Genomic DNA, 26881 nt, shown 5'->3' with positions numbered 1-26881 from the left:
CTAGAGAGGCCGGGGTGGGGAGGGCGCAGGTCAGTCCAACTTCCGGCTGTGAGGGCGACGCTTCCGGGGCGGGCTGCCGGGCCGAGGAGGAGTGTCTGACTGTTGGCGCCGCCGGGAGGGAGGGTGGGTGGCGCAAGTGGGCGCGGGCCTGGAGGTCCAGGTGAGGCACGAGTCGGGGAGGTGGGACCGGGCCGGAAACGGTGGCGATGGATGGCGTCCGGGGATCTGGAATCAGTCACGGCGCAGCTGTGCGGCCCCGGACAAACGACTTCTTTCTCTGAACCTCAGTTTCCTCCTCTGTAGAATGGGGGTCAGAATCCGACTATAGCTCCCTCCTTGTGGGTTGGAGTGAGAAGTCAGCTCCTGCATGTTGGAGTCTCTCGCTCAGTGTCTGGCACAATGTTCACTCTTATTATGTTGGCGTTAGTATTGATGGTGATTTTTGCGCTTAGCATGGAAGATGCGGGTATGGGAGCGTGACTGATTGTTGGACTTGGAGGCTGACAGATTTCAGTTCAAGTCTCAGTTCCACTTTGTGACAGTGGGCCTGTGCCTCCATTCTCTCCGAACCTCATTTTCTTCATCTATGCAATGAGGACTAATAGTCCCAATATCTTGGGGACATTATGAGGATGCTAATGAAAGGTGGGTGTAAAACCCTTAGCACAGGGCCTGGCACGATATTGAGTAGGAGCTTGATAGATTGTGACTGTCATAATAATGACTTAGAGTCATTGGTGTAGCTGGAACTTGAAGTAGAGAGATGGAGGAAGCTCAAAGACAGTAATAGGACAATCCAGGAAATCAATATCCAGCCACTTACTATTTGGCCAATTTTTCCAAATCTCATAGTATTAGATCTTTCATTTTCTTTAAAACTGCTGATCCATTTTCCTCCACTTAATTTGAGAAGAAAAAATTGTATTTGCTATCTTAATGAAAATTGGCCTGGCTGGCCATGAGATGGAGCACTTAAACCCGAAATCCAATGGAATCAGAACAGTCTATTGTAGATTGAAATGGAGATTTAAAAGGGAATAACTTATGCTGTGGGATTCCATGTTTTCAGGTCCCATGGACCCCTTCAAGTTATTTTATACTCTGTTCTCAGCTCACGCTTTGCATATAGCTTATATAGGTCAGTGACTGTCCTACCCTTCCCCTAGCTCACTGAAGATTTATCTGTTTTATTTAATGCACACGTACATAGTACTCATCACCTGCTGAGCATTGTTCTAACGGCTTGGCATTTAAGAACGGCTTGGCATTTAAGAACTCGTTTAATCCCTCTAGCCACTTGAACAATAGATATTCCTCTCATTCTTACTTATAATTGAAGGAAGTGAAATCCAGAAAGATTAAGCCACTTGCCCCAGAGTGAGGATTAGGAAGTGGTAAAATTGAGATTTGGATCCAAGCCTTCTAAGGGCTTAGCACAGGGTATCTAGTACATTATAATTACTTGAATTTTGGAAGTGGTCATTTTTCCATATTAATAATTTTCACTGTTCAGAGAGTCAGTGTTGGATATGGGCTTTTAATGGTGGAGAGAGGAAACTGAATCCAACAGGGAATTCTGAAGCCGTAGGAGAATACCAGTATTTAAAGGCTTCTGGTAAGCATTAGGTGAAAGCTTGCAAAGACAGACTACAGTGCACAGCCTGTAGTAATCCCTCAACCAGCATTAATCATAGCTGATGCAAGGACTTGAGTTCAAGTCCTAGCCCAGCAGTTACTTGCTGTGTGACCTTGGACCTGCCACTCATCTGTGAGATTGAGGATCATTTTTACTTTCTTCCCCCACGGTCATGAGGGGTCACTAAGGCGTGTTATGTACTCAGTGCCTGTCATGTGAATATTGAATAGTGGCTCCTGCATGGGCCCTGGAATCAGGGAGAACTTGTCTTTGAATCCCGGTACAGCCACTTGCTAGATGTGGCATTTGGCAAATGACTGCACCTCAATTAGGTTTTTTTTTTTTTTCCATTGATTAAAATGGGACTAATAATAGTCCTCACATATGAGGAGGTTGTGAGGCGTCAGCAGGATGCCTCACTCTGGTCCTGATGAGGGCCTTGGTATGTGCGATGTTCTGACATCTCGAAGCCTCTCCGTGCCCCGCTCTTTGAGAGATGCCAGTTGACCTTGTCCAGTGGTAAAACCCAAGAGGGGAAGTGGGTCTTAGGGGGCCAGGTACAGGGAGGAGAGATGCCTGTGGTCATGTTCATCCATAAGAGATGCAGTGGAAGCCAGTGAAGGGCAGGATAAGTCCTGGCTGGCGGCAGAGCAGAGAGTCTCACTTGTGGGGACTTGGGGAAAGCTTTACAAAGCAGATGGCAGCTAAGCAGAGTGAAGAAGGGCTTGCCAGGACAGGAGGAGATAAGCCTTCCAGGCACAGGTGATATTCCTTGTGAAAACTGGGAGGCAGGCAAAGGCCTTGGGTGTTAGAGGGAAGGCTGGGCTGGGAGGCCTGGGAGTTAAGGACAACCTAGACTCGCAGGGTAGTTGGTACACACCAGGCACTGCCTCAGCTGCTTCATGCGTAGGAACATGCGCAGCAGTTCCCTAAGGTAAGTTTTGTATCGTTCCGATTTACAGATGGGGACACCGAGACCTGTCTGGCGCAGTAACCTGCCAAGACCACACAGCTAGTAAGTTGGTAGAACCAGATTTGAACCCTGCAGTCTGGTTCCAGAGTCCTTCCTCCTATACTGTCTCTGTTATACCATCAAAATGGGGTTAGGGAGGAACAGATAGTGTGTACCGGACAGATGGCCTTCTGCCCCTGTGGGGGAGACGGGGGGGGGGGTGATGGTGAAGGATCAGAACGGGGGGTTGGGGTGGGTGGCAGGGAGCAGAGTGAAGGACGAGGGCAGAGGAGAGGGAGGAGACACCTGGGTCAGAGATGAGGAGGAGGGCCAAGTGGGAAGTTTGGGACAGGTGGTCCCAGAGTCAGATAGCATTGAAATATCAGGAGAGAAAGTTCCTTCCTTTAGCTTCCTTTTAGGAATATCTCCTGGCCAGGAGACATTGCTGCTGATATGTCTTGAACAACTGTCTAGCATCTGCTAATGTTACCTAAGTGAAAACTGGTTTTTCATTTCTTTTCTGAGGCCCCTCCTGACCTGGAGCCCCACCTCCCTGCCCTCGTCTCCACACACTCTCCTCCTCGCTCACTTCACTGCAGCCATGCTGGCTACTTGCTGTCCCTCAGATATGCCAGATGGGGTCCCGGCTCAGGGCACTGGACTTGCCATGTCTGCTCCTGGAACACTTCCTCTGGCTCACTCCTCTCTATCTCCTTTGGGTCTCTAAATGTCACTTCAGAGAAGTCTCCTCTGGTCATTCCATTTAGAATTGCAGCTCCTGCCTTCTCAGCCTTCCATGTTTTCTCCATGACGCAAAAGGCTTTCTACACTACATCGTCAGCCATTCTACTTGTTTACTGTCTTCTTTCCCCTGTCCTCAGCTAGGTGCCAAACTCCATGTTTTTGTTCATATCACTATCCCTGGTTCCTAAACAGTGCCTCACACATAGTAGGTGCTCAGTAAATGGTTTTTGAATGGATTAGTGAATGAATGAATGAATGAATGGGCATTTATGGCTGAAGTCTTGGGCAGGGGGTGTCTTTTTTCTGTCTCACTCTTATTCAAGTTAGAGATTTTTGAGGTGTGGGAATGGAGCTGTGGATGTTTGCTGTCCCTAGGCCTTGTCTCAGGCAGAAGTGACAGTTGTGGTGGCAGCTCTGGCCCAGGCTGACTTCCTGCCAGCTGCTCCAGGCTATTCCTGGGCTCTGAGCCCCCAGTCCAGGAACTCTCCTCTGGCAGACAGGCAGCGAGAGAGGGACGAATACTCAGCCGGTGGCAACTTATGGGCCTTTTCCCCTTGTTCTCTTTTCCAGGCTCCAGGGAGCAGCATCGGGGCCAGGGCGACAATGGTCTCAGTGACTATGGGTGAGTCTGTGGCCTTCTCTCCAGGGCCCCCTCTCCCCACTGCCCTTTTTGAGGTATGACCTTGGTGTGGGGAGACGGGGTGGGGGAGGGTGGGCTGGGTCACAGGCAGGAACAGCTGTACTCTGAGGAACATGGAGGCGGGGCCGGGGCCTATCCAAGGCCTACCCGCCTCCTCCCTGCATCTTGGCCTTCCGATACTAGCCTAGATGTAAAAAAGAACTTGGGCTATGAAGTCCAGCAGATTTTCCACGTGGCTTGTCAGAGCCTCAGTTTTCTCACCTGTAAAATGGAGATACTGATACTCCCTACATCTTGGGATGTTGTAAGGAGATTAAGGAGATTATTACAGGTAAAATCTTGGGCATAGTTCTCTACAAATGTTAGCTCTTGTTATTATTCTCAAGAGCCTTATCTTCATGTTCTATAAGCTCTGTTTTGCGATTGTCAAAGCACAGAAATTAACTGGTAGCTTTAAAAATTTTTAAGAATTATTTTAAAAATGTTTGCTTGTAAGACCAATTAAAAAGCAAACATCTGAGAGTGTCCTTTATGATTCCATTTATATAAAGCACAGAAACAGGCAAAACCAATTGATGCTGTGAAAAGGTGGTGATTGCCTCGCGAGGCAGGAAGAAGTGATTACGTAGGGAGAATGGGCGGGGTGCTTCTGGTATGTGGAAATGTTTTATTTCTTGATCTGGGTGCTGGTTACATAGGTTTGTTGATTTACGGAAAATCTGTCCACTTGTTTGTCCTCTTTGGCATGTACTTTATAATTCAATGGAAAGATTTTTAAAAAGCTATCGCCCTTTAGGTCAAAAATAGAGTATTTCCAGCCCCCTGAGGGCCCCACCCCAATCACAACCCGTTCCTTCATCCAGATGGAATAAACCACTATCTTATCTTTGTGGTACTACCTCCTTATGTTTTTCTGTAGTTGTACCACCAATGAAAATATTCGTATTCCAAAGACTTTGATTTTGAACTAATATAACGAAATTAGGCCTTGTGTGCTTCTGTGTCTGGCTTCTTTTGCTGAATGTGATGTCTGAGAGTCACTTACACTGCCCTGTGTAGCTGTAGTTCTTTCTTTTTCATTGCTGAATGGTATTTCACCACCCGAGTGACCACTGTTAGTTTATTGATGCTACTGTCAGTGGCCATTGCAGCGTTTCTGGGTTGGGCCTGCTGCAGACAAGCTGCTATGAACAGCCTAGCATTTGTCTCCCGGTGTGCGTAGCAAGCAAAGGCTCACATTGTTGCCCATCTTATTTCTGAAATGGGGGTAGTCTTACAGCTAGTGGCTTATGATCGTTTGATTGGCAGCACATTTTCCTTCTTAGTAGTACTGTAAACTGTCACTTAACGTCATCAGTAAGTTCTGTGATTTTAAGCAGAACGGTGTATAATAAAACCAGTTTTACCACAGGCTAATTGACATAAACGTCAATGTGTAACGAAATGACATTGAATCACATTATTTGAGGACTTGGTGTGCATGAAATGATGGTGTCACCCAGATGTGGGGAGACTTCTGCAGTTCCCTGACTTTGTTTATGGCAGCTACCTGCCCCCAACCTGTGTGGTACTGTGTTTTCCTCAACAGCGTAATCAAGATACATTTCACACAATCTCCTGTTAAAAGTCTATAATTCAGTGGTTTTTATATTCAGAACATTACGCAATCATCACAATTTCAGAACATTTTCATCTTCCCTTCAAAACTCCATACCCATTAACAGTCATCCCTCCCCTCCAGTCCCTGGCAACCACTAATCTACCTTCTGTCTCTATACATCTTTATAAATTTACACACTTTGGACATTTTATATAAAGAGAATCATTATGTGGTGCTTTTTGATACTTAGACAAAGGTGCCCACTTTTGGTTGATGGAAGCCAGGGCACTGTGGCTTAGCAGGTGGCTAGTATCTGTGCAAAGCAGAAGAAGGTACTGCTTTCCTCAGGGCTGGGGTAGAAGTCCTGAGGGCATGAGCTCGCCTGCCTCAATCTGGGGAGATGGGCCTGTGGCCAGGTGGGCAAGGGTCTCTTTGGAAGAGACATGGCCCCTGGGCCTGTGCCCAAGCCCTGCACTGCCACCTACGCAACGTCTGGCCTGGAGTACGTTTCTTTCCCTGCTCTGAGCCTCAGCTGTCTGTGAGCAAGCAAAATTGGCATAGTAATACCAGATTTTTTCTGTTATGAGATAGCATGGATTGTCAGATATAGTGTTAAGTGCCATGAGAAAGAAAGAAAGTGTTGCTAATTAAACTTGTCACACCATCATTTGTGAGGTAGATCCCAGTTTCAGAGATATTAAAATGTGAAAAAGAAGTTCTACTTGAAATCAGTGCTCTTATCTCATGCTTAGCCTGACAGGTTAGGGTAAATTTAAAGGTCATACCAAGAGAGCAAGAAAGAAGTCTAGAAACAAAGCAACATGGGCAGGGTCTGGCCTGGTCTTTGCTCCATGCATAGTGGTGGCAGAATAATAGCAGTAGCAGTAGCAATAATAATAATAATAATAATAATAATAACAACAATAATAATAATTATTATTATTGTTATTATTATTATTTACAGTGGTTGAGGACGTCCTCTGGACCAGGCATCATTTTAAGCCCTGTACTTGGACTTTCTTATTGAGTCTGCACAGGGCCCTGGGGATGCTGGTGCTGTTATCTCTAGAATGTCAGCTTCACGAGGGAAGGGACTTTGTCTTATGCCATGTGATATTCTCAGTGCCCTAGGACAGGACCCGGCCTGTGCCAGGTGCTTAGTATGTACCCTAGATTTACAAATGAGGAAACTGAAGCCCTGGCTGACAACTTCCCCAAAGCCCCTCAGCCAGGAGATGGCAGAACCAGGGTTGGATGCCTAGGCTTGCGAGTCTGTGCCCCACTCTGAGGCAAGGCTGCTCCTGTGATGAGGCAGGGGCTTGCTGACACCCATGGCCAGCTCTGTGGCCCTTCTTTTCATCCACCTGTGGATCCTGTCACCCTCTGGAGCTGGGCCTGCTGGTGGGGATTGGGTCAGAGAACCCAGAGTCTAGGCTCCGCAAAATAGTCATCGGCCTAACATGGAGGGGTGATCACTGTGGGTCATGCTCCAGGCCAGGGCAGAACCATAAGGAGAAGGGCAGTGTGGGAGCTCATGGGATGGGGACGTGTGCTGCTTGTTAGGGGTGTGGCCGGGGGTAAGCCGCCCAGCCTCTCCCTGCCTCAATTTCCTCATTGGCAAAGTGAGGAGTCAGTGCTGCTTAACCCAGTGGGTTGTGAGGTGGGTTTAGTTCCATGGTACGTGCAAAGCACTCAGCCCAGGGCCTGGCATTTGACAAGCATTTAATTCGTGGGAGCTGCTGCTTGTGGCTTTGGTTTTTGTGGCTGTTCTCTAAAGAGACTAATGTGAATAATGAGCCCTGTCCACCCCCAGCCACTTCTGAGTGGATCCAGTTCTTTAAGGAAGCTGGCATTCCTCCGGGGCCTGCTGTCAATTACGCAGTGATGTTTGTGGATAACAGGTAAGAGCACTGTGGGGACAGAGCTGAACCTGGGGAGGGCCGAGGTGAGGCGGGGAACAGGGATCCGGTTGGCCCACCTACAGCCTCAGCACTGACCCTCCCTTGCAGGATCCAGAAGAGCATGCTGCTGGACCTCAACAAGGAAATCATGAATGAGCTGGGCGTGACTGTGGTGGGTGACATCATTGCCATCCTCAAACATGCCAAGGTGGTGCACCGTCAGGTGGGTGCTTTGCTCCACCCCTCTGTCTCTGGGTTTAGGGTCGGGTAGAAGGGCAGTGGCAGAGCCAACAGGAAGCTTGGAAGCAAACCTGAGTTCTGAGGCTGATTCTACCATTTGCTGTGTGACGTTAGGCACATTGCCTAACCTCTCTAAGCCTTGTTTTTCCCATCTGTAGAATGTACATAGGCAAACCTATTTTGTAGGATGGTGGTATTAAGTTATATAAAGCCCCAGTATAGTGTAAACAGTAGGGCTTCAATAAAGGCTCTCTGTAATTATTATTACTAGTTCTCATCTTTTTGTTTTTTTGAGCCACTGCTTTATTTTGCTTAATTTCTCTAGCTGTAAATTGGTTCTCATCTTACTAATGATAATTATCATGACCAAGATTCCTCTCTGTCCCCAGGACAGGAGCTTCTATGTGAGATTCAGGTGATGACTTGGCCAACAACATGGTTGTTCCGTCACTGCCACTCCCCCTCTTCCCCCCAGCTTACAGTGACCTTGGACTTGTGATTTCACCTTCCTGAGTCTCTGAAACAGGCTTTTCACACACCCCTGTTGCATGGGTCGCTGTGGCCATCTACCTGATAGTGTATGTGGCATCGAGTGCCAGGCCTGGAGTGACGTACGGTAGCTAACATATACCAAGTGCCTGCCTTGGCCTGCCAGGCCCTGTCTCCACCCTTCATATGAACTCGTCTACTCCTCCTTCCACTGACCAAAAAGGAAACCTGCCCCAGAGCTGCACTCTCCAGCGCTGCACTTGCCACGCAGTGGCTGCTGCTATAATTCTCGTCATTGCTAGTAGCTTCCCGTTTCTGAGATGGCCTTCATGTGTCCATCATCCACGTCGAGACTGCACAGTGAGGGCCACCATCTGAGTTGTTGCGGAGACGGTCACTGAGTAAAACTGCAAAACTTCTTTTTTTTTAAACTTTTAAATTTGGGAACAATTTCCAATTCCTAGAAAACTTCAACAATGACATAGAAAGTTCCTGTGTGTCCTTCACCCAGCTTCCCCTAACGTTAACATCTTATGTAGCTGTGGTACATACGTTACAACTAAGAAATGAGTGATGATTTGCTATTGTTACTAAACTGCAGACTTTTTAGATTTCATTCGTTTTTCCACTAATCTTTTCTGTTCCAGAATGCTACACTGCATTGACCTACCATGTCTCATTTTCTCTTGATTTGTGACAGTTTCATAGTCTTCCCAGATTCTTGATGACCTTAACAGATTTTTTTTTTTAAGTTATAGCTAATCAGCTTTGTTAAGGTCTTAATATTTCGCTATATTTAGTTGAGGTTTATGTTTTTTAAATTTATTTTTAAATTATAGTTGACATATGACATTATGTTGGTTTCAGGTGTACGACACAGCAGTTAGACATGACCTTGGCAGTTTCGAAGAGTACTGGTCAGGTGTTTTGTCGACTGCCTCTCAGTTTGGGTTTGTCTGATGCGTTCTCATAGTTTGGAGTGAAATGTTTTAAAGTCTTTTTCTAGCAGCTCTGATACCCTCAGTCTTGCTCAGATTTCTGGGTCTGCTGGTTCCTCACCTCATGCATCAGTCCCCGCGGTAACCTAGGCACCTATTTTTTTACAGGACATGTGCAAAGCTGCCACTGAGTCAGTGCCCTGCAGCCCCAGCCCCATTCCAGGCGAGGTTCGCCGAGGCACCTCTAGCGGTGAGTCCCATCTGCTCAGGCCTCCTTTCCTTCATTCTGACACTCCTGCAGTGAAGAGGACACACCTGGAGGTGGCAGCATAGCCATCTGAGGTCTTCTTCTCTTAGGGAAACATGCAGTGGGTAGTGATGGGCTGCTGGTCGTCCTGTTCTAGAAAGTCACTCTAAACTGTGATTTAGTGAGCACTAGTCACTGCTCCTAGAGAAAGTCTAGGGTTAGGTTCCTGCAAGCCTCCAATCACAGTTTTGTTAGCTGATCGATACAGAAGCTTTGAAAGACACTTTATTTAATACATATTGTTGATTTCATTGACATTGAATTTGTGGCCATAGCACTCTAACTCGTTCCTGAATGAAGCTAACCTAACATATGTGTTTTTTCTAAAGGCACATGTATCTCAGCGTCCTTGCACTTCAGCACGGGCTTAGGGGCCATTTAAACAGCAAAGGCACTAACAAAAAGCACAAAAATGTGCAAGATGTGGCACTAAATAGACCACAAGGAAGACACTTGTTTACTGTGTGAGAACTAAAACAGGAAGGCAGAGCGCTGCCCTGTTTGACTTCAGCTGGGCATGTATGTGTTGGGTGCGTATGTGTTGGGCGCATATGTGTTGGGCGACTCAAGTTTTTTGCCATTCTGGGCATGTCCGTGAGTGACCACAAAAGTGCTACAAGTATCGATTTTGGGATTACAAATAAATTTTAGTGAATAGATGAATTTGAAAATATGGAATTTGTAAATGGTAAGAATTGACTATTTTTATACTTTTGTCACCATTATGATACCTTTTTTAAAAAAACCTTAAAAAATTTAACGTGTGTTAATTAGCCTTTGCTGTTTAACAAGCCACCCCAAAACTGGTTTAAAACACAAACTTTTATTTCTCATGCTTCTGTAACTTGGCTAGTCAGCTCCGCTCTGGGCCTGCTCAGCTGGTCTTGGTGGTCATCTGGCAGCTCCGTCGCGGCTGAGTGATCTAGGATGACCTCACTCACCTGTCTGATGGTTGGTTTGATATATCACTTGGGCCGATGGGTGACTCAGCCATCTGTCTTTTTCCAACAGGCTTGCCCAGGCTTGTTCATACAGCGCTGGCTGCAGGGTTCCAAAAGCAGCGTCAGGGGGCAGGCCCCGCTTCACAAATTACCTCTGAAGCCTCTACTTCTGTAATATTTGCTCTTGTCCCATCAGCCAAAGCCAGTCACTTGGCTCAGCCCAGAGTCACATGGGCAGGGCCTTTGGGGGCAGGACAAAGGCCAAGGGCACAGAGGCTGAGAAAATTTGGGTCCTGCAGCTTATATACAGAAAAGGATCAGTTCATAAAGGTACAACTGGATGACGTTCCACAAATGGGTCACCCATACAGCCAGCAGCATCCAAATCCAAAATCAGAAACGTGGCCAGAGCCGCCACCCCCACTCAGGGTGCCCCCTGCCCTGATTCCTGACCATGTGGATGAGTCTTGCTGGTCTTTCGAGTTGGTGTAAATGGTATCAGGTAGTGTTCGCTTTTTGTACCATTCTGAATGTCTTAAATAGTTTAAAATAAAATTTAAAAATTAAAACTAACAAAAACACTAGTGGAGAAAACAGGCAATTAAGATGAGAAGGGGAAACAAAGGAGGGAAAGCGGGGAGGAGCGCCCACGGCAGTGCTCCTGCTGCGGCCGCCCAGTGCTGTCATGATGCGGATGCGCATGTCTGTGTCGGCGGTGAGAAGACCAGTTCTTTGTCCTCTGGCAGCCTCACTGCTGCTCAAATTCCGCAGAGCAGGAACAGAGCTGATTCCCCCCACCCAGTGGTGTTTGCCATTTACCCGTCACAATAAAACATGGTATCCTTGATCCCTTTAAATGGGGCCTTTCCTTCTGTGTATACTGTGAGGGGCGGGGCCTTGTCACCTGCTGGCCTTTTTCAGTGGAACATGCCAGTGACAGTGCCTTTGGCCGGGCAGTGAGCAGGGGCCTTCCTGGCCCAGGTCCTGCACAGCAGGGTGTCAACAACCAGTGCTCACGAAGCTCCCATTTGGTTTAAGACCCTCTGAGGAATCATGGGAAAATTGTGGAAGGGGACATGCCAAATCGTTAAGAGGGGAGCGAGCAGGCCTGAAATCTGACCCTCTCTTCCTGGGAGTGGGGAGCGGCGAGCGGTAAGGTCCGTTTGGGAAGGGTCCCTCCCAGCCACCCAGGTGCCTGTAACGCTCCAGCCCCTGGCCTGGGTTCTGGGTTGTGGATATGTGGGAGCTTACCTTTAGTTAAGTGGTCTGTGTAGGCTCGAGGTCTTTTTCTCGGTGCTATAGTTATTTAAAAAACCCAGCCAGGCAGTTTGTGATTATCATGCCATGTGGGGTCATTACAGGGACTTCAGGAGGCTTTGGGAGCACACGTAGCAGGGAAAGGGAGGACGCTTGAAGGCTGGGGAGGACAGAATGCCAAGATCAGAACACTGTGGGTGGCAGGGGTGTTACTGGGACTTGAGCAAGCAGGGACGGCGTGGAGATTGCCTCACCCCACAGGGCTTCCCCAAGAGCTCTTGAAACCTGCCCCCTGAGGCTAGCAGTGGCTGCACACCAGTTCTGTCCCACACTGGGGCTGGCCCTCTAGTCGGTAAGCTGCAGCTCCCTCCTGCCTTGCACCCTAGGACATCCCTCTGCTCTGCAGAAAACAGGGGCCACCAGACTGTCCCCCCATCCCCAGAGGGAGGCCACTGCTTTGCTTAGCCCAGCCCATCTGGAGCCAGACCCACACTGCCCAGGGCCCTGACCGAGTGACCCTCTCCCTGAGTCCTAGTTCTTGTGTCAATAGAGTGGGTTGGCCGTAAGCCTGTCTAGTAGGGACTTTGGGATGTTTGGTGACAGTGTTCATCTTTTCAGTAGGTGTCTGTTGAGGACTTGTGAAGTGCCAGAAACATGTGGGGATACGACAGTAAACAGGCAGTGTCTCCTCATGGAGCTCGCGTGCTGGAGGGAGAGTCCACCAGTAAACAAATAAATGTAACTTACTGTCAAGCAGTAATAAGGGCTGTGAAGAAAAAGTGCAGCGTAGGGTAAGGGGGTAGAAGTCGGTGGGGTGGTCTAGGAAGCTGTCTCTGAGGAGGTGCCATTTGAGAGGACACCTGAGCCTATTGGTCCTCGGGGAACTGCGTGCCAGGCTGAGGGTACAGCACACGTTCTTGCTGGGTGGGGAAGACCCAGAGAACAGCTTGGCCGAAGTGGAGCCAGGAGGGGAGGGACGAGGTCAGTGCAGGGCTGGGTAACTAGTGGGTGAGGTTTGGTGAGAACCAGCCTGATCTCGGGGCTCAGGAGAGGACCCCAGGGCAGGGAAGGGTGGGTCCGCTCCCAAGCATACTCATGGGGACAGCGCAGCTCCGAGTGACTCTGGCTGCCTCTTCCCCATTCAGTCCCGGGGCCGGCCATCTCCCAGGGCCCACGCCACTGGACTCTCCTCTCTCCTCCCTGCAGCCGCCTCCCGAATGATCGCCAACAGCCTGAACCGCGACTCCCCACCTGGCACTCCCCCCAGGCGGCCGGACACCAGCACCTCCAAGATCTCCGTCACTGTGTCCAACAAGATGGCAGCCAAGAGTGCCAAGGCTGCGGGTGAGGGGACTTGGGCAGGTGGTGGGAGAAGGTGGGGGTGAATGCGGGCTGGCAGACCTTTTGGGGGTCACGGCCACAGTGTCACAAGTGCTTTTGGTGCCCAGAGTGTTTGGACTTGGTCACGGTACCTCTGTGGGCCTCACTTTCCATGTCTGGAATGGGGTGGGTGGCGCCCTGCCCAAAGGACAGTCATAGGCACTAAGCCGGTGCATTTAAGTATGTGGTGCTCACGCAGTGCCTGGTTAAGGCTTTCTTATTTTATTTTTTTTGTGGTAAGAACACGTAACAGGAGATTAGTCTCCTAAAGTTTTAGTGTACACTGCAACATTGTTGACTATAGGTGGTCCAGTCTTTTTTTAACATATGTTCACTGAGCCTTGCACTGGCACCTGGCCCTGTGCTCAATGCTTGGAGTCAAAGGTACCAAAGCCACCGCTTCCCCCAGCAGCCAGAGGCAGCCCCCAGCACCCTCAGCCCCATCCTTTCTCACCCTTGTCTGGAACTGTCCAGGGCTTCCCACTGTTTCAGTAGTAAAATCCAGTCCTGACGTGGATGCATTTTGTGCGTCCCCTGCAGGCTCCTGCCCCTCGTGGGGCCTTTGCCCTGATGTTCCCTTCTTCTGGAGCATTCTTCCTCTGCAGACTCTTCCGTGATTGGACTCTTCCTCTTCCAGGTCTCAGCCTGAAAGTTGGGAGTAGGACTCTGGCCTTGGGGCTTCTGAGGCCGCCTCCTATCCATAGTGCTCTCCTGCCTTTGTTGGATCCATTTCCAAAACAATTATCTTGGCACAAGGGGAAACTGAGGCCCAGTGAGGGGGCTTCGTTATCTGACCCCTGGCCCCATGGCACCCTGTCCACGTCCTTCATGCTTGTTCCCTTGCGGTGTGTTTGGAAGTGCCTTATCCCCATCTGGCCTTTTGATTTGTGTGCCGTGAACAGGAAAGTTACAATTAATTTTTAAAGTATTGAAAAGGTGGTGAGCCTCAGAAGACTGATGCTCTTATCCCTTGACGCATCTGAGGGGATTCTTTTTTAAAAAATGAAGTTACAATTGACTTCCGCACAAATTGTAGGTGCATTTTGATCGTTTTTTGATTGGAAAAGTGAGCACACATGTGCAACTACCGCTAGATGGCGCTCTAGAACCCGCGTTCCCACCTCCATCTGCCGGGAATCTGGCTGGACTGGGAGCTGAGCCTGCAGTGGGCAGAGACAGAGCCTCAGAGCGCCTGGGAAGCCAGCTGCCCCCTGGGGTTCTGAGCGCCTTCTGAGCCCAGTCTGGCCCAGACCTCTGAGTTTCTTGGTGGTGCAGAGTCAGGGGTGACAGGGGTGGTTGGGAAGATAAGGGATTCCAGTCAGGTGGATAAAGGGCACATGTGCCCTCTATAGGGCGTCCAGTCCCTGCCCCAGAGAACATTCCATCCCAGACGCGCTCACCTCCACTCCCTCCCCAGCAGTCCTGGCCCGCCGGGAGGAGGAGAGCCTGGCTGTTCCCACAAAGCGTCGCAGAGTCACTGCTGAGATGGAGGGGAAATACATCATCAACATGCCCAAAGGCACCACTCCCCGGACGCGAAAGATCCTGGAGCAGCAGCAGGCTGCAAAAGGTACTGGCCGGCCCGGAGGTTTAGCGCAGAGACTGTCGTTTCCCTTGGACTGTGTCGTGCAGGGCTGGTCATGTGCCACTGGTGCCAAGGAGCAAGCCCTAATGGCATCCAGGGACTGAGGGGCCAGTGATGATTGCTGCAGAGGAGGTTGACAGGTCACCACCTCTGCCCTCTTGCCCTGAGGTCCGTGCTGCAGGCTTCTTCAGTCCCTCAGCTGGTACCCTTCCCCGAGGGGCAGGGGGCATGGACTTGGTGATGGCCGTGCCTGGCTGAGGGGAGGTGCTCAAAAAGTGGGAACCATCATCATGAGCTGGAGGGGTCTGGTTGAAATTCAGTCCACATCTGGGTGTGTATGTGGTAGGACGGAGATGGTGCTCTGTACAATATTAGAATATTGTACATGTTCTCGTGGAAAAACATCCAGATGTTGCAGAAACACATACAATAAAAACAGACTCCCCTCCCTCCCATGTCTCATGCCTGCTGTTAACCTGTCCAACCAGCATCCATGGACTTAAATGTCTCTACGTGTATATCTATACATATATAGGCATCTTTTAAAACATATAGTATCCTGTAGGTATTTTCTGTAACTATTTTTTCCCCTCTTTAATCCCCCCCCCCCACTTCCACCCCTGACCTATGGATGTTGCTGTTTCCCCCATAAGAACTGGATCTCTGCAGGCGGGGTGTGTTCTCCCACATACTCGGGTCGCGCACCCAGGGCCTGGTGGATCCGGTGTATGGTCTGTGGCTCCACCTGGGGCGCAAACCCAGGACCTTCTGCGTGTAAAGCAGATGTTCTGACTACACTATGGAGTCAACCTCTGTTCTATAACTTTTTTATTGATACCTTTTCACATTAGTGCATGTCCATCTATATTTGGCCCTTCATATCCGTGGGTTTTGCATCCACGGATTCACCCAACTGCAGATTGAAAGTATTTGGGGGAAAAATTCTGGAAAGTTCTAAAATAAAACTTGAATTTGTCATGCTTCTAAGCACTATGCTGAACCCACATGAATGAAGTGGTATGAGGTGAACCCTGCTGTAGCCGCTACGCAAATCAAGTTATGTGCAAATACTACGCCATTTTATATGAGGGGCTTGAGCCTTTTGGATTTTCTTATCCACGGGGGATCCTGGAACTGATTCCCCTCGGGTGTTGATGGACGACTGCACTTCATTCTTGTGAATGGTTCATATTTCCATAGTACTTACATATCATAATTTAGTAAGCGCTCTGTTGACGGCTAGTTTGTTACTTAGGGAACGGACTCATTACCTGCCATTCCTCAGATTCAGAGACCATGACTCCAAAAAAGAGTGGGAGGCATGAATAGGGATTAAGAGCTCTTCCCGCACATGCTTCATAAACTTGTACGAAGGTACAAGGAACATGCGTCAATTTTAGTTGGTCCTTCCCACATTTGACAGTAGCCAGAAGCGTGTGGGTGAAGGTCAGTGTAGGCCAACAGTGTAGACACAAAACCAAACTGGGCCCAGCCTGTGCCTGCTTGTGCCAGCACTGCCTGGGGTCTGGGTCAGCCACGTTGCCCCCTCGTCTGCACAGTGCTCAGCCAGACCTGGGCCCACAGGGGCCACTCAGCAGGTGCTGGCTGATGGCCTCGCTCTTTTCTCAGGTCTCCATAGGACATCCGTGTTCGACCGCCTCGGCGCCGAGACCAAGGCAGACACGACGACAGGGAACAAAGTGAGTTGGAAATGGGAAAGCCACTGGGAGCTCTCAAAGTCTTGTCTTCCCCAGGTGTCGTTCCTGACACTTCCCACGTCTCACTTACCTTTCCAGCCTCAGTTCTTTGCCCTGGTGGCTTTCCTGTCTGTCTTCTGCCCCAACCTCTCTCATAGCCAGCCTCAGGGGTCTGGCTGACTCCTGGGTGCCTCCTTGGACCCCTCCCACTGCCATGTCCCAAACCGTCCTCAGCATCTTCCCCAAAGTAACTCCTCTCCTGGGGTGTGTCTCAGGGACACCCCATCACGCCCATTCTAGGTGATCATTATTCCAGTGGCCCCATCTGTCTTGCCCGCTCTGCCACCTCTTCCTGTCTGCATACGGGGTGCCTCCTAACCGGTCCCTGAGCAGCTACTGTGACCCCCTCCAGCCCCTCTGCCATAGCAGCAATGTGTGCCACCCACAGGATGGGCCACCTGCCCCCCACCACCACCGGAAGCCCTTCAGAGGCTTTCCACTGTGCTTAGGCTGAAGCCCACTTTTGTTACTGTGGCTCACAGTCCCTCAGGCCCCAGACGTGGTGTGTGGTTAGGAGCACACAGCCTGGGCCCGCCGCCTGGCTGCCTGGCCTTGGCCGTGTCATTTGAGTAAGCTCTTCGTACTTTGGTTTCTTCATCTGTAGGACACCCACCTCATAGGGTGTCTATGAGGGTTAGGTGAGATGTACCTGCATGGTGCTGGGTGTGTCACGCGTGATGAGCACCCAGGAAACGTCACCTTTCGTTAACTGGTGGAACTCCCCAGCTGTGTTTCCTGCTTCTTGGCCCCTCGCCGCCAGGCCTCACCCACTCTGGCCTCTTCCCACTTCCTAGGATCTTATCATGAGCATAACAACACTCAGGACACGTGGCTTGAAGATGCAGCCATGTCAAGAGCTTGGTACACAGCAAGTGCTCCAGTGATTCTTGTTCCTGCCTTGGGGACTCAGCCCGCTCGCTCTCTGCTGGTTCAGCCTTAAGGGCCGGGCAGAGATGCTGGAGCCTTGGAAAATGTCCCTGAGCTCCAAGAGGCGACGAGGCTCCTCTGTGTCTGCTCTCCAGCACTGCCCCACCCCCCTGCCCTCAGAATGCATTGGTCTTGTAGTTAGAGAACTGCTTGTTCATTTCCGATGGCAGGCCCATCTTCCCCATTGGATTATGAGCCCCATGAGGGCAGGACCAGGCCTGTCACATCTCTGTCCCCAGCACCACCCAGCACAGGGCCAGGTAAAGAGGACTCAGAAATTATGTGTCAAGTGAATGACACGTTTGTCTTTTCTTTTCACTCCTGTTCACCTGTAGACCTTATCCAGTGGTCTTCCCTCTGCGTGGCACACCACACCCTTTCTCCTCCCTCCTTAGACCCACTTCCAGCCAGCTCTCGGATCTCATCTCAGATGTGCCTTCTCCAGCAAGCCTTCCCTGAACTCCAGGCAAGGCCAGGGGCTTCCTCTGTGCTTCCCCCAGCTCTTCAGACTTGCCCTGTTGTGGCCATTATCTGGGGTGACACCGATGGGTGTTCTTCCAGCTGTGAGCTCCATGAGGCAGCGCCAGATGAATATGGTTGAGCGACTAAATGATTCACTTGTCTGGTCTCTGACCTTCGCAGCCCACAGGAGTCTTCAGCCGCCTGGGGGCCACACCGGAGATGGATGAGGATCTGGCTTGGGACAGCGACAATGACAGCAGCAGCTCTGTCCTGCAGTATGCTGGGGTCCTGAAGAAGCTAGGCCGGGGCCCAGCCAAGGCCAGCCCCCGGCCGGCCCTGACTGTCAAAGCCAAAGCGACAAGCTCAGCAATGACAACAGCTGATACCCCGACACTCCGGCGCCTGGCCCTTTCTGCCCGCCCTTCCTCCCGCCTGAGGATCGAGAGGAAGCCAGAGGCCCTGTCCAAAGTCAGCATCATCCAGAGACTGGGCAAGGCTGCCCTTGTGCCCGAGGCCCAGGACAGCCAGGTCACAAGCACCAAGAGTAAGTCTTCGGCCGAGGTCAAGGTCACCATTAAGAGGACTCTGGGGCCCCGGGGGAGCAGCTCCAGCGAGGGCCTTGGTGCCCAGATGGACCATGCGGGCACTGTGAGCGTGTTCAAAAGACTGGGCCGCAGGACCTAGCCCGTGGGCGGGGCGCAGGCCCCTCCAGGCTCCCGGCCCCATCAGTCTTCAGTGAGGGCACTCCCTGCTGGATGGCGCTGCTGGTCTCCCTCAGGCGTTCAGGCCCAGCCCGAGCTTTGGGGATTCACCCCATTTTACTGAGTCAAGATGGTCGTTGTGGCCTGGCCTTGCCGCTCTGGGACTTTCCCTTCTCTCATGTCCTCTGTTCTGTCCTCTCTGACCGTGGCCTTGGCAGGGCCCACTTTTCTACCTCTTCCAAGTGCCAAATGCCCTTTTCCTCTCCTACGTCCCCTCCCCTCCTCAGCAGCGTCTGCTGCCTCAAAGCCCAGCTCCTTGTCTCCCTGATCCCCTGGAACAGGTATCACCTAGAGGGGCTCCCTTGGCCCCTCACCTTGCCAGCTTCCTCCCCTCACTCCTCTGCCCCGTCCCACCTTAACTGCTCTAATTTTCCCTCTCTTCACTCTGTTCATTTCTCTTCTGTTTTCTGTCCCTGTGGCAAGGCCCGACGGTCCGCTGTGTCCTGCCTGACCCGCCTGCACCTCCGGCCACCCAGCGGCCCCCTCGTCGACAGTGGCGTCGAGCTTGTAGAGACTGTTAGCGGCTCTCACTCCCAGGCTGGAGGCGCCTTCCCAGTTCAGGTCCTGGTCTGCAGCTGGGCCACCTCCGTCTTCCTGCCCTGGGCATCTTTTTCTCTGAAAGGCCATGGCGGGTGGTGGGCAGGAGGCACTGGGAAGGGAGGCCAGTGCCGAGAGGGAAGGAAACAGCTGTTTTAATATATTTCGGTGACTTTCATACTATTTTCCTCCCCTCCTTCAAGGTGAGTCGCAGGTTGTTTTTCACACGAAGCACATTGTATGAGTTGGGGGACAGCAATGAAGGGTTGGGCTCTGCCTCCAAGGGTCAAACTCTGCACACACCTGGGCCCCAAGTCCGAGGGAGTGCTGGTCACAGTCACCATTTAGCTGGGCCTTCTCCTCCCCTCGACAGACTGCGCAGTTCCGTCACCCTGCCTTCCGCCTCCACAGATTCCACCTGTTTCTGTCACTCTCCGTCTCGGCAGCTCTCCAAATCGCACGCTCTGTGTGGAGGCAGTGGGTTCCTGTGGACTTGGTTTTCACCTGCTTGCTGCTGCACAGCCCCTACTCTGTACCATGCCTGTCCTGGGAGCTGGGGACTCCTCCATGAGCAAGGCAGACAAACCCCTGCCCTCGTGGCTCTAGCTGGGAAGATGGTGAGATGACTGTACTTACAAAGAATCAAAGGATGAGAGCAAAAGTGACCAGAGCCTCTTTAGATGTCGGGGATAAGAAGGCCTTTTGAAGGAGGTAACAGGTAGGCCGAGCTGGAAAGGAGAAGCAGCAGCACGTGAAGGTCAGGAAGAGCATTTGGGCAGAGGAAACGGCTGGGCGAAGGCCTGACGTGGGGCAAGGCATTGTCCGGCTGGCTGGTGACGGAGGGACCTGCCCTCCAGCATAGGGTGGGCCAGCAGCAGATGACCAGGAGCCTTTTGACCCAGGGTGAGGAGCATGGACATCATCCCCATAGCACTGAGGAGTTTGGGAGGTTCTGAGGCAGGCGAGTAATGATCAGACTTGACTTGTGAAGATGGCAATGGCCCCATGAGGAAGACATTGCTGGGAGGGCAGGGGGAGGCCAGGGAGGCAGCAGCCACTGTGCCCTGACGAGAAAGGAAGGTGAGCGGCGGGGAGAGAGAAGTGGGTGGCCCCGGGTTCAGAGCAGGGGCCTGACGGATTGGAAGTTGGGGTGAGTGGAGGATGGGAAGAATGGGTCATGCCTACGAGGGAGACGAGCATCTGAGGAAGGTGCTGTTAGTAGAGACTGAGGGCCAGGGAGGGGGGAGTGGGTGGGGCAGGAGGGTACTTGGCTCTCCCCGTGTTCACTGAGGGGTGAGCGGGCTGCTCAGGCTCAGGACTGCCGGGCTGGGTGTCAGCAGCTTTGGGATGGGCCCAGTTCCGAGGTGTTCAGGGCCAAGGGCCTGGCGAAATCATCTGGAAAGGAGTGTAGAGAGAGGAGAAGACCGGGACGGACTCTGGGGCCCTTTTCCTAATAAGATAACAGATCCAGTGAGATTCCCAAGGAGCAGCAGGGATTTGGAGGAGAACTAACAGGGCGTGAAGATGACATTAGATCTCCATTTTTTAATTGTAAAATATAGATAAAATTTGCCATTTTAACCATTTTTAAATGTACTGTTCGTGGCATTAAGTATGTTTACATTGTTGTGTAACCACCACCACCATCCGTCTCCAGAAGTACTTTCTTCCCAAACTGGTCATTGATTTTGAGTTTTCTCATAATGCCATATTGGGAGCCCTCTTTGTGTAAGGCAGTGTCCCAAGCACTGAGCCTGGGGTGTGAAGGGCTGGAGTTCAGTATGAGGGGCAGTGGCAGAAAGAGCAGCTGTTGACCTCGCTCCTGGTAAGGGTCCAGGCTGGGTCCTTGTGGCACTAGTCCAGGTGGGCCTCAAGGACAGCAAATGACTGCAGCGTCAAGATTCCAGACACTGCCCTTTCATGTCCCAGCCACAAGGAGGCGCGCGCGCGCGCGCTCTCTCGCTCGCGCGCTCTCTCTCTCTCTCTCTCCCTCCCTCCCTCCCTCCCTCCCTCCCTCCCTCCCTCCCTCCTTGCTGCTCTTCACTGCCTGCCCCCCACCTCCTGTAATTTCTTCTTGTCCCACTTCATGGATAATTTTAGCAAATGCCAGGGCTAATTGGAAGTGTTCCAGTTACTAAATTTAGGAGCACAAGTAATTTCTTGATGCGTAGTAGGACCTACGATGATATAAACGCATGTATAGCTCCCTTCCGTGAAAGGCTTACCTGTGTGAGGTAAGTCATCACATGCTCTTTACAGAGGCTCAGAGGAGAGTAAACTGCTAATGGCCTCACCCAGCTGGCAAGTGACACGATATCAGGGAGCTGAGCTGGATCCTGGCCCCTTAACTACTATCCTGTGCTGCCTCAATCACAGATTTGAAACAGGGTCCTTTTGCAAAGGCGGGGGGTGGGGTCCTAGGAGATTTTCTAGTTATCTCTGTATTCTCGCACCATCAACTCATCCTCTGAAGCAACTGCAGCCCTGGCATGCCTCTGGCCTTGAGTGCCACGCCCCATCCTGCCTCCCTTTGCCAGAAGGACCTGGAGCTGGACGCCTCCTTTGCTCACAGTCGCTCTAGAGCCCCAGTGTCCCACCCATGTGATTTGGTGATTGCCCCAAACCAACCCCAATGGCTGTGACTGTAGGGGTCCATTATTTTTTCTTTGGTTCTCTTAAACACTTTCGAGCGTAAATAGTACATGGTTCAAAATGCAAAGGATACAAAATCTTTATAGTGCATCTCCTAGCCCCCAGTCCCCTCCTCAGAGGCCACTATTATTACCAATTCTTGAGTAATCCTTCCAGAGATGGATTACACATGTGCACACACACACAGAGGAACATAGCACACACACACAAGCACACACATTCACAGCCTAATTTATTTAACCATTCCTTTTTGGAAGGGAGTTCAAGTTGCTTCTAGCCTCTTGGGATCACAAGCAGAGCTGCAGTGGGGAAGCCTTGTTCACCTATGGGGCCAATTCAGGGCTGGATCTGAAGAGTTCCAATGATACCACTTCAGTGCAAATTCTGATAGTGGGTCAATAGCAAATCTGAACTAGGCCCTCCTCCAAGACTGGCATTCTTCAGATGGTTTACTTACACATTTATCACTCTGTTCCACAAAGGAATTAAGAGCAGTTGAACTCCAGTAATTGGAGCATGCTGGAGGAAGCAAGTCAGGATGCTAAGAGCTGACATTGACCACCACCTTTGTGCCAGGAAGTACAAATCAGTGCTTTGTTAAATTGATGGACTTGTCAAGTCCTCAGGGTCAGGGCATCACCACGAAAGTCAGGGGTTTCCTAGCTCATCCCACAAACATGTGGAGATGGCGGGGTAGTGAGCCCATGGCTCGTAAACCCAGAGCCAGATCTGAGCCAGTTGAGGCAGATGATTCTGGTTAGACGTAGTCTTGGGATGAGGTCACCTCTGAACACGTCACCTCTTTTGGTAGCTCCACCAGTGGATGCAAAGCAAGACAGGCACTTCTAATGCCTGTGGCAGCAGCCAAGGTCCAGGCCAGTCCCACTGCCCCTTCCTGCAGCCTGGTGCCTGAGCCTGGTGCCTGAGATGGGCCAGACGTCAAAGTCAGGCCCCAGTGATCCCGACCCCACCTTTCCCTCCTTTGGGATCCCAGCTGATTTAGTCTGGTGAGCACTGCTCCTGCAGAGCTGCCTTTGAAGGCCCAGCGTTTACCAACACTGAACTTGACCTGCTTTGTGAACTCCATAACAGGCCTTCGTAAACTTCAACAAACAGGAACAGTCTTTATTTTTTTAGAACAGTTTTAGATGTACAAAAAAAATCAAGACGTACACTTAGTACAGAGTTCCCATCTACCCCATAATTCACTTTCCTTTATTAATATCTTAATTAGTATGATAATGTTTGTTACAATTCACCAATATGGACGTATTAGTATGATGTATAGTTTTTCAGATTTCCTTAGTTTTAACATCTTTTTCTCTTCCAAGATACCATATTACATTTATGTCGTCAAACATTTATGTTGACAAGGAGATGTCATGTCTTCTTAGGCTCCTCCTGGTTGGGGCAGTTTCTCAGACTTGTTTTGGATGACCTTGACAGTTTTGAAGAATGCTGGTCCAGGTATATTATAGGATGACCATCAATCGAGATTTGCCTGATATTTTTCTTGTGATTAGACTGGGGTTACATATCGTTCAGAGGAAGAGCTCAAGGGAAGTGCCATTTTATCCATCCCGTCTAGGGTGCATACTGCGAACCTATCACTGTTTATGTTGACCTTGATCATCTGGCTTGATTACCTACTGTTTGTCACATCTCCTCACTGCAAAGTCCTCTTCTTTCTCCCTTTCCATATTGGTCCCTTTGAAAGGCAGTCAGTCACTCTGAGCAGCTCACATGTAAGGGGTGGGGGGCTCACAAAATACCAACATAAACTGTTTGAAATTCTTTTGCAAGAGAGATTGGTCTCTTCTTCCTATTTATTAATTCGATCAATCTTTTTTTTTTTTTTTTTTATCAGTATGGACTCGTGCATTTTTTTTTTATACTTTGGGTTATCATCCACTGTTACTTGCGTCGTTCATGTTATTCCAGCTTTGGCCATTGGGTGCTCTTTCTGTTGGCTCTTGTGTCCCTTTGACATAGCTCCATTATTGTGTAGTGGGGTTTTCTTGTTTGTTTTTTGTTTGTTTGTTTGACACTTCCTTATTTTCTGACACTACAGATCCTCCAGGCTTATCTTGTGTATTTCCTGCCCTGGTCCTAGAGCTTACCATTTCTCCAAGGAGCCCAGTTCCTTTCATTGTAGAATGGTATCAGAACCAAGATCTAGGCATGAGGTGTGCTCATTGCTACTGAGGTGACACCCCCTTTTTAAAAAATGTAATCTTAATATGCAACCCCAAAATAGCAAAAAAGCAATAATTTATTAGCATATTTAAGTGTTTATTTTGGATTAATTCATACAAACAGTACAAAATTTAAAGGTATATATATAAGATTGTTTTGTGCCCTGCAGACTGGCAAAAAATGTAAAGTCTCAATGTTGGGGAAGATTTGGAGTAAAGGGAGCATTCACACTGCTACAGGAATGTCATTTGGTATCAACTACATAAAGAGCTTTTTTAAAAAAAACGAGGTATAATTCACATATCAGACAATTGTCCCATTTGAAGTGCACAATTCGATGGCTTGTAATTATTCACAGAGTTGTGCATCCATCACCACATTTTAGAACATTTTTCATTTCATTACCTGGAAAAGAAACCCTACACCCCTTAGTCATCATTCCCAGGCCCTCCCATACTCTGCCCCGCATCCAAACCCCTGCAACTACAAATCTGCTTTCTGTCTCTATGGATTTGCCTCTTCCAGACACTTAATATAAATAGAATCATATAATATGTGGTCTTTTGTGACTGGCTTCTCTCACTTAGCATGTCTTTCAGGTTCATCCATGTTGTAGCGTGTGTCTGTACTCCATTTATTCTTATTGATGAATAATATAGCATTATATGAATATAGCACATTCTGTTTACTTAGTTGATGGACACTTGGGTTGTTTCCACTCTGGGGCTATTATGAATAATGCCTCCATGAACATTCTCATGTAATTTTCTGTGTGGACATGTATTTTCAGTTCTCTTGGGTATATACTTAGAAATCGAATTGTTAGGTCATATGTCCTATCATCTATCTATCTATCTATCTATCTATCTATCTATCTATCTATCTATCTATCTATCTATCTATCTTTCTTTCTATCTAGATATCTATCTATCTATTATTCATGCTTACAGCACCTGATTTTCCTAGATGGTCTCCCATCCAAGTACTAACCAGGTCCAAACCTGCTTAGGTTCCGAGATCAGACATCGGGCTTGTTCAGGGTGGCATGGCCCTAGACCATGGACCGTGGCTCCACTGGGGTGTGAACCCAGGACCTCCTGCGTGTAAAGCAGACGTGCTAACCGCTACACTATGGAACCACATGCTATTCATTCTGTTTTTAACCATTTGAGAAACTAAAGTTCTCCAAGGTGGCTGCACCATTTTACATTCCCACCAGCAGTGTGCGGGGGTTCCACTTTCTCCATATCCTTGCCAACACATCATCTATCCTTTTGATTATTGCCATCCTAGCAGGTATGAAATGATACCTATTATTTTGGTTTTGATTTGCATTTCCCTGATGGCTAATGATGTTAACATCTTTTAATATGCTTGATGGATAGAGCTTCCTTTTAAAGTCACTGCTGGCATTCCCTCATGTGGATATACCTTAGTGTATTGAACTAGTCCCTCATAGTGGACACTTAGGTGGTTTCCAGGTCTTTTTCTATTACAGTGTCTCTTGTGTGCACCACATTTTGCTCATGTGTGAACATATCCACGGGGTAAATACCTAGGGCAAAGAGAATGTAGCTATGTTTTATAAATTTAAATTTATGCCACAAGTAAATATTGAGGATAATCAGAGTTGTTTAAAGAACATTCTAATTCTTCCTCCAGTGTTGACTGATTTCTAGCAGGTTCAGAGGCCACTTTCTTTCTCTGTTTTGTTCAGCTAAACTTTTGCATAATTCAAGATTGACTTCTACATAGACTTGATGTCAGGTTGAGGCAGGGTTTCAGAGCATGCAAATCTATAGTCATTGTTCTGATGTTTTTCCTAAAGCTGCCTTTCTGTCCCTTGCTTGCCCCTAAGTGACCAACATAGCCTATCCTGGTGATTGTTTGGCCTTCCCAATGGTCTGTCATGATTAAGAGCTTGAGCTCTGCAGCTCTGTGGTCCTGGGCAAGCTACTCAACCTCTCTGTGCTTCAGTTTCCTCTTCACTAAGATGGAAGTAATAGTAGCACCTACCTCACAGAATGACTGTGAGGTTTAAGTGAGTCAATTCACATAAAGAACTTAAAACAGTGCTGGGCACATGTTATCTAATTTGTCTCTAAAACTGATGATTTTCAGGGAAGATCTTCAGCACCAGCATTATCATCGCATTGTAAAGAACCCTTTAATGACATTCCCATTGGGTAACTATTTTGATATAATTATAAACTTATAGAAAAGTAGCAAGACTAGTATGAGGGTTTCCTGTCGGCACTTTATCCAGACCTGCCAATTGTTTACTCATTTGTCTTTTTGTTCCTTTCTGTCCCGTCCCCCCTCTATAAGCACACATACATACACTTTCATGTGTACATATGCGTATGTCGTGTTTTTGAACCATTTGAGTTTAGTCGGAGAACATCAGGCCTCTTTACCTTGGGACACTTCAGCACATATAAGAACAAGAACATTCTCTTTCATAAACATAGTACAATTATCAAAACCGAGAAATTTAACATGGTTAACAATACTCAAGCTTAGTTCAGATTCCAATTTCATTAATAGTCTCAATAATGTTCCTTATTGCCATTTTCCCCTCCTGGCTCTGAATCCAATTCTGGATCATGTGTTGCTTTTAAGAGTTTCCTTTTAAACACCGAATGTTTAAATAACGGCAGAAAGGCCCCCCAGTTTGCTGCAGGAACCTTGATGCATGCCAGTCAGCAAGGTTCCTGCAGGGATGACCAGTGCATGTGGCGCCATCTTGTGGCAACAGCTCAAATAGCTTTTATAAATCACCTCACTGGGCAGCTGTGAAATGATGCCTTTTGACCTAAAAAAAAATGAGGTGATAGTCATATTATCTCAGTATTTCTTTCTTTCTTTTTTTTAGAATTAATTTATTTTTATCTCAGTTTTTCTTAATGTGAAAAACTATGCATACTTATAGCATAATACAAGACTTTGCTATATATGAAATCTGGACTCGTGCAAGTG

The 26881-nt window shown here is 49.1% G+C and overlaps 1 protein-coding gene and 1 pseudogene across 6 annotated transcripts; one reads left to right on the top strand and one right to left on the bottom strand.

Annotated features, from left to right (window-relative positions):
* Positions 1–103: 103 nt before the first annotated feature.
* Positions 104–20640, top strand: CUNH19orf47 (chromosome unknown C19orf47 homolog). Of its 6 annotated transcripts, none has more exons than XM_036231657.1 (11): positions 104–160; positions 2599–2651; positions 3903–3954; positions 7386–7473; positions 7582–7696; positions 9309–9390; positions 12852–12989; positions 14446–14595; positions 16240–16310; positions 17937–18300; positions 18941–20640. In XM_036231657.1, exons 3-11 carry the CDS (start codon positions 3936–3938, stop codon positions 19036–19038), a joined length of 1125 nt encoding a protein of 374 aa, XP_036087550.1. In that variant the 5' UTR covers positions 104–160; positions 2599–2651; positions 3903–3935; the 3' UTR covers positions 19039–20640. The 6 variants fall into 6 exon arrangements, with proteins under 6 accessions (XP_036087550.1, XP_036087549.1, XP_016022315.1 ...); XM_036231656.1 differs by having other exon boundaries at positions 14443–14595; XM_016166829.2 differs by having other exon boundaries at positions 17937–20640.
* Positions 20641–24843: 4203 nt separating this feature from the next.
* LOC118611920 lies at positions 24844–24959 on the bottom strand (annotated as a pseudogene).
* Between the last annotated feature and the right edge of the window lie 1922 nt (positions 24960–26881).

This window comes from Rousettus aegyptiacus, unplaced genomic scaffold, assembly GCF_014176215.1.
Source record: "Rousettus aegyptiacus isolate mRouAeg1 unplaced genomic scaffold, mRouAeg1.p scaffold_m13_p_14, whole genome shotgun sequence".
Classification (NCBI taxonomy): Eukaryota; Metazoa; Chordata; class Mammalia; order Chiroptera; family Pteropodidae; genus Rousettus; species Rousettus aegyptiacus.
This window is presented reverse-complemented; position numbering and strand designations above follow the sequence as displayed.

Coding starts and splice junctions, on each gene's coding strand:
- CUNH19orf47 (XM_016166827.2), top strand. Junction 14,596..16,239: donor GCAGCAGCAGGCTGCAAAAG/GTACTGGCCGGC, acceptor CTCTTTTCTCAG/GTCTCCATAGGACATCCGTG. Junction 16,311..17,936: donor ACACGACGACAGGGAACAAA/GTGAGTTGGAAA, acceptor TGACCTTCGCAG/CCCACAGGAGTCTTCAGCCG.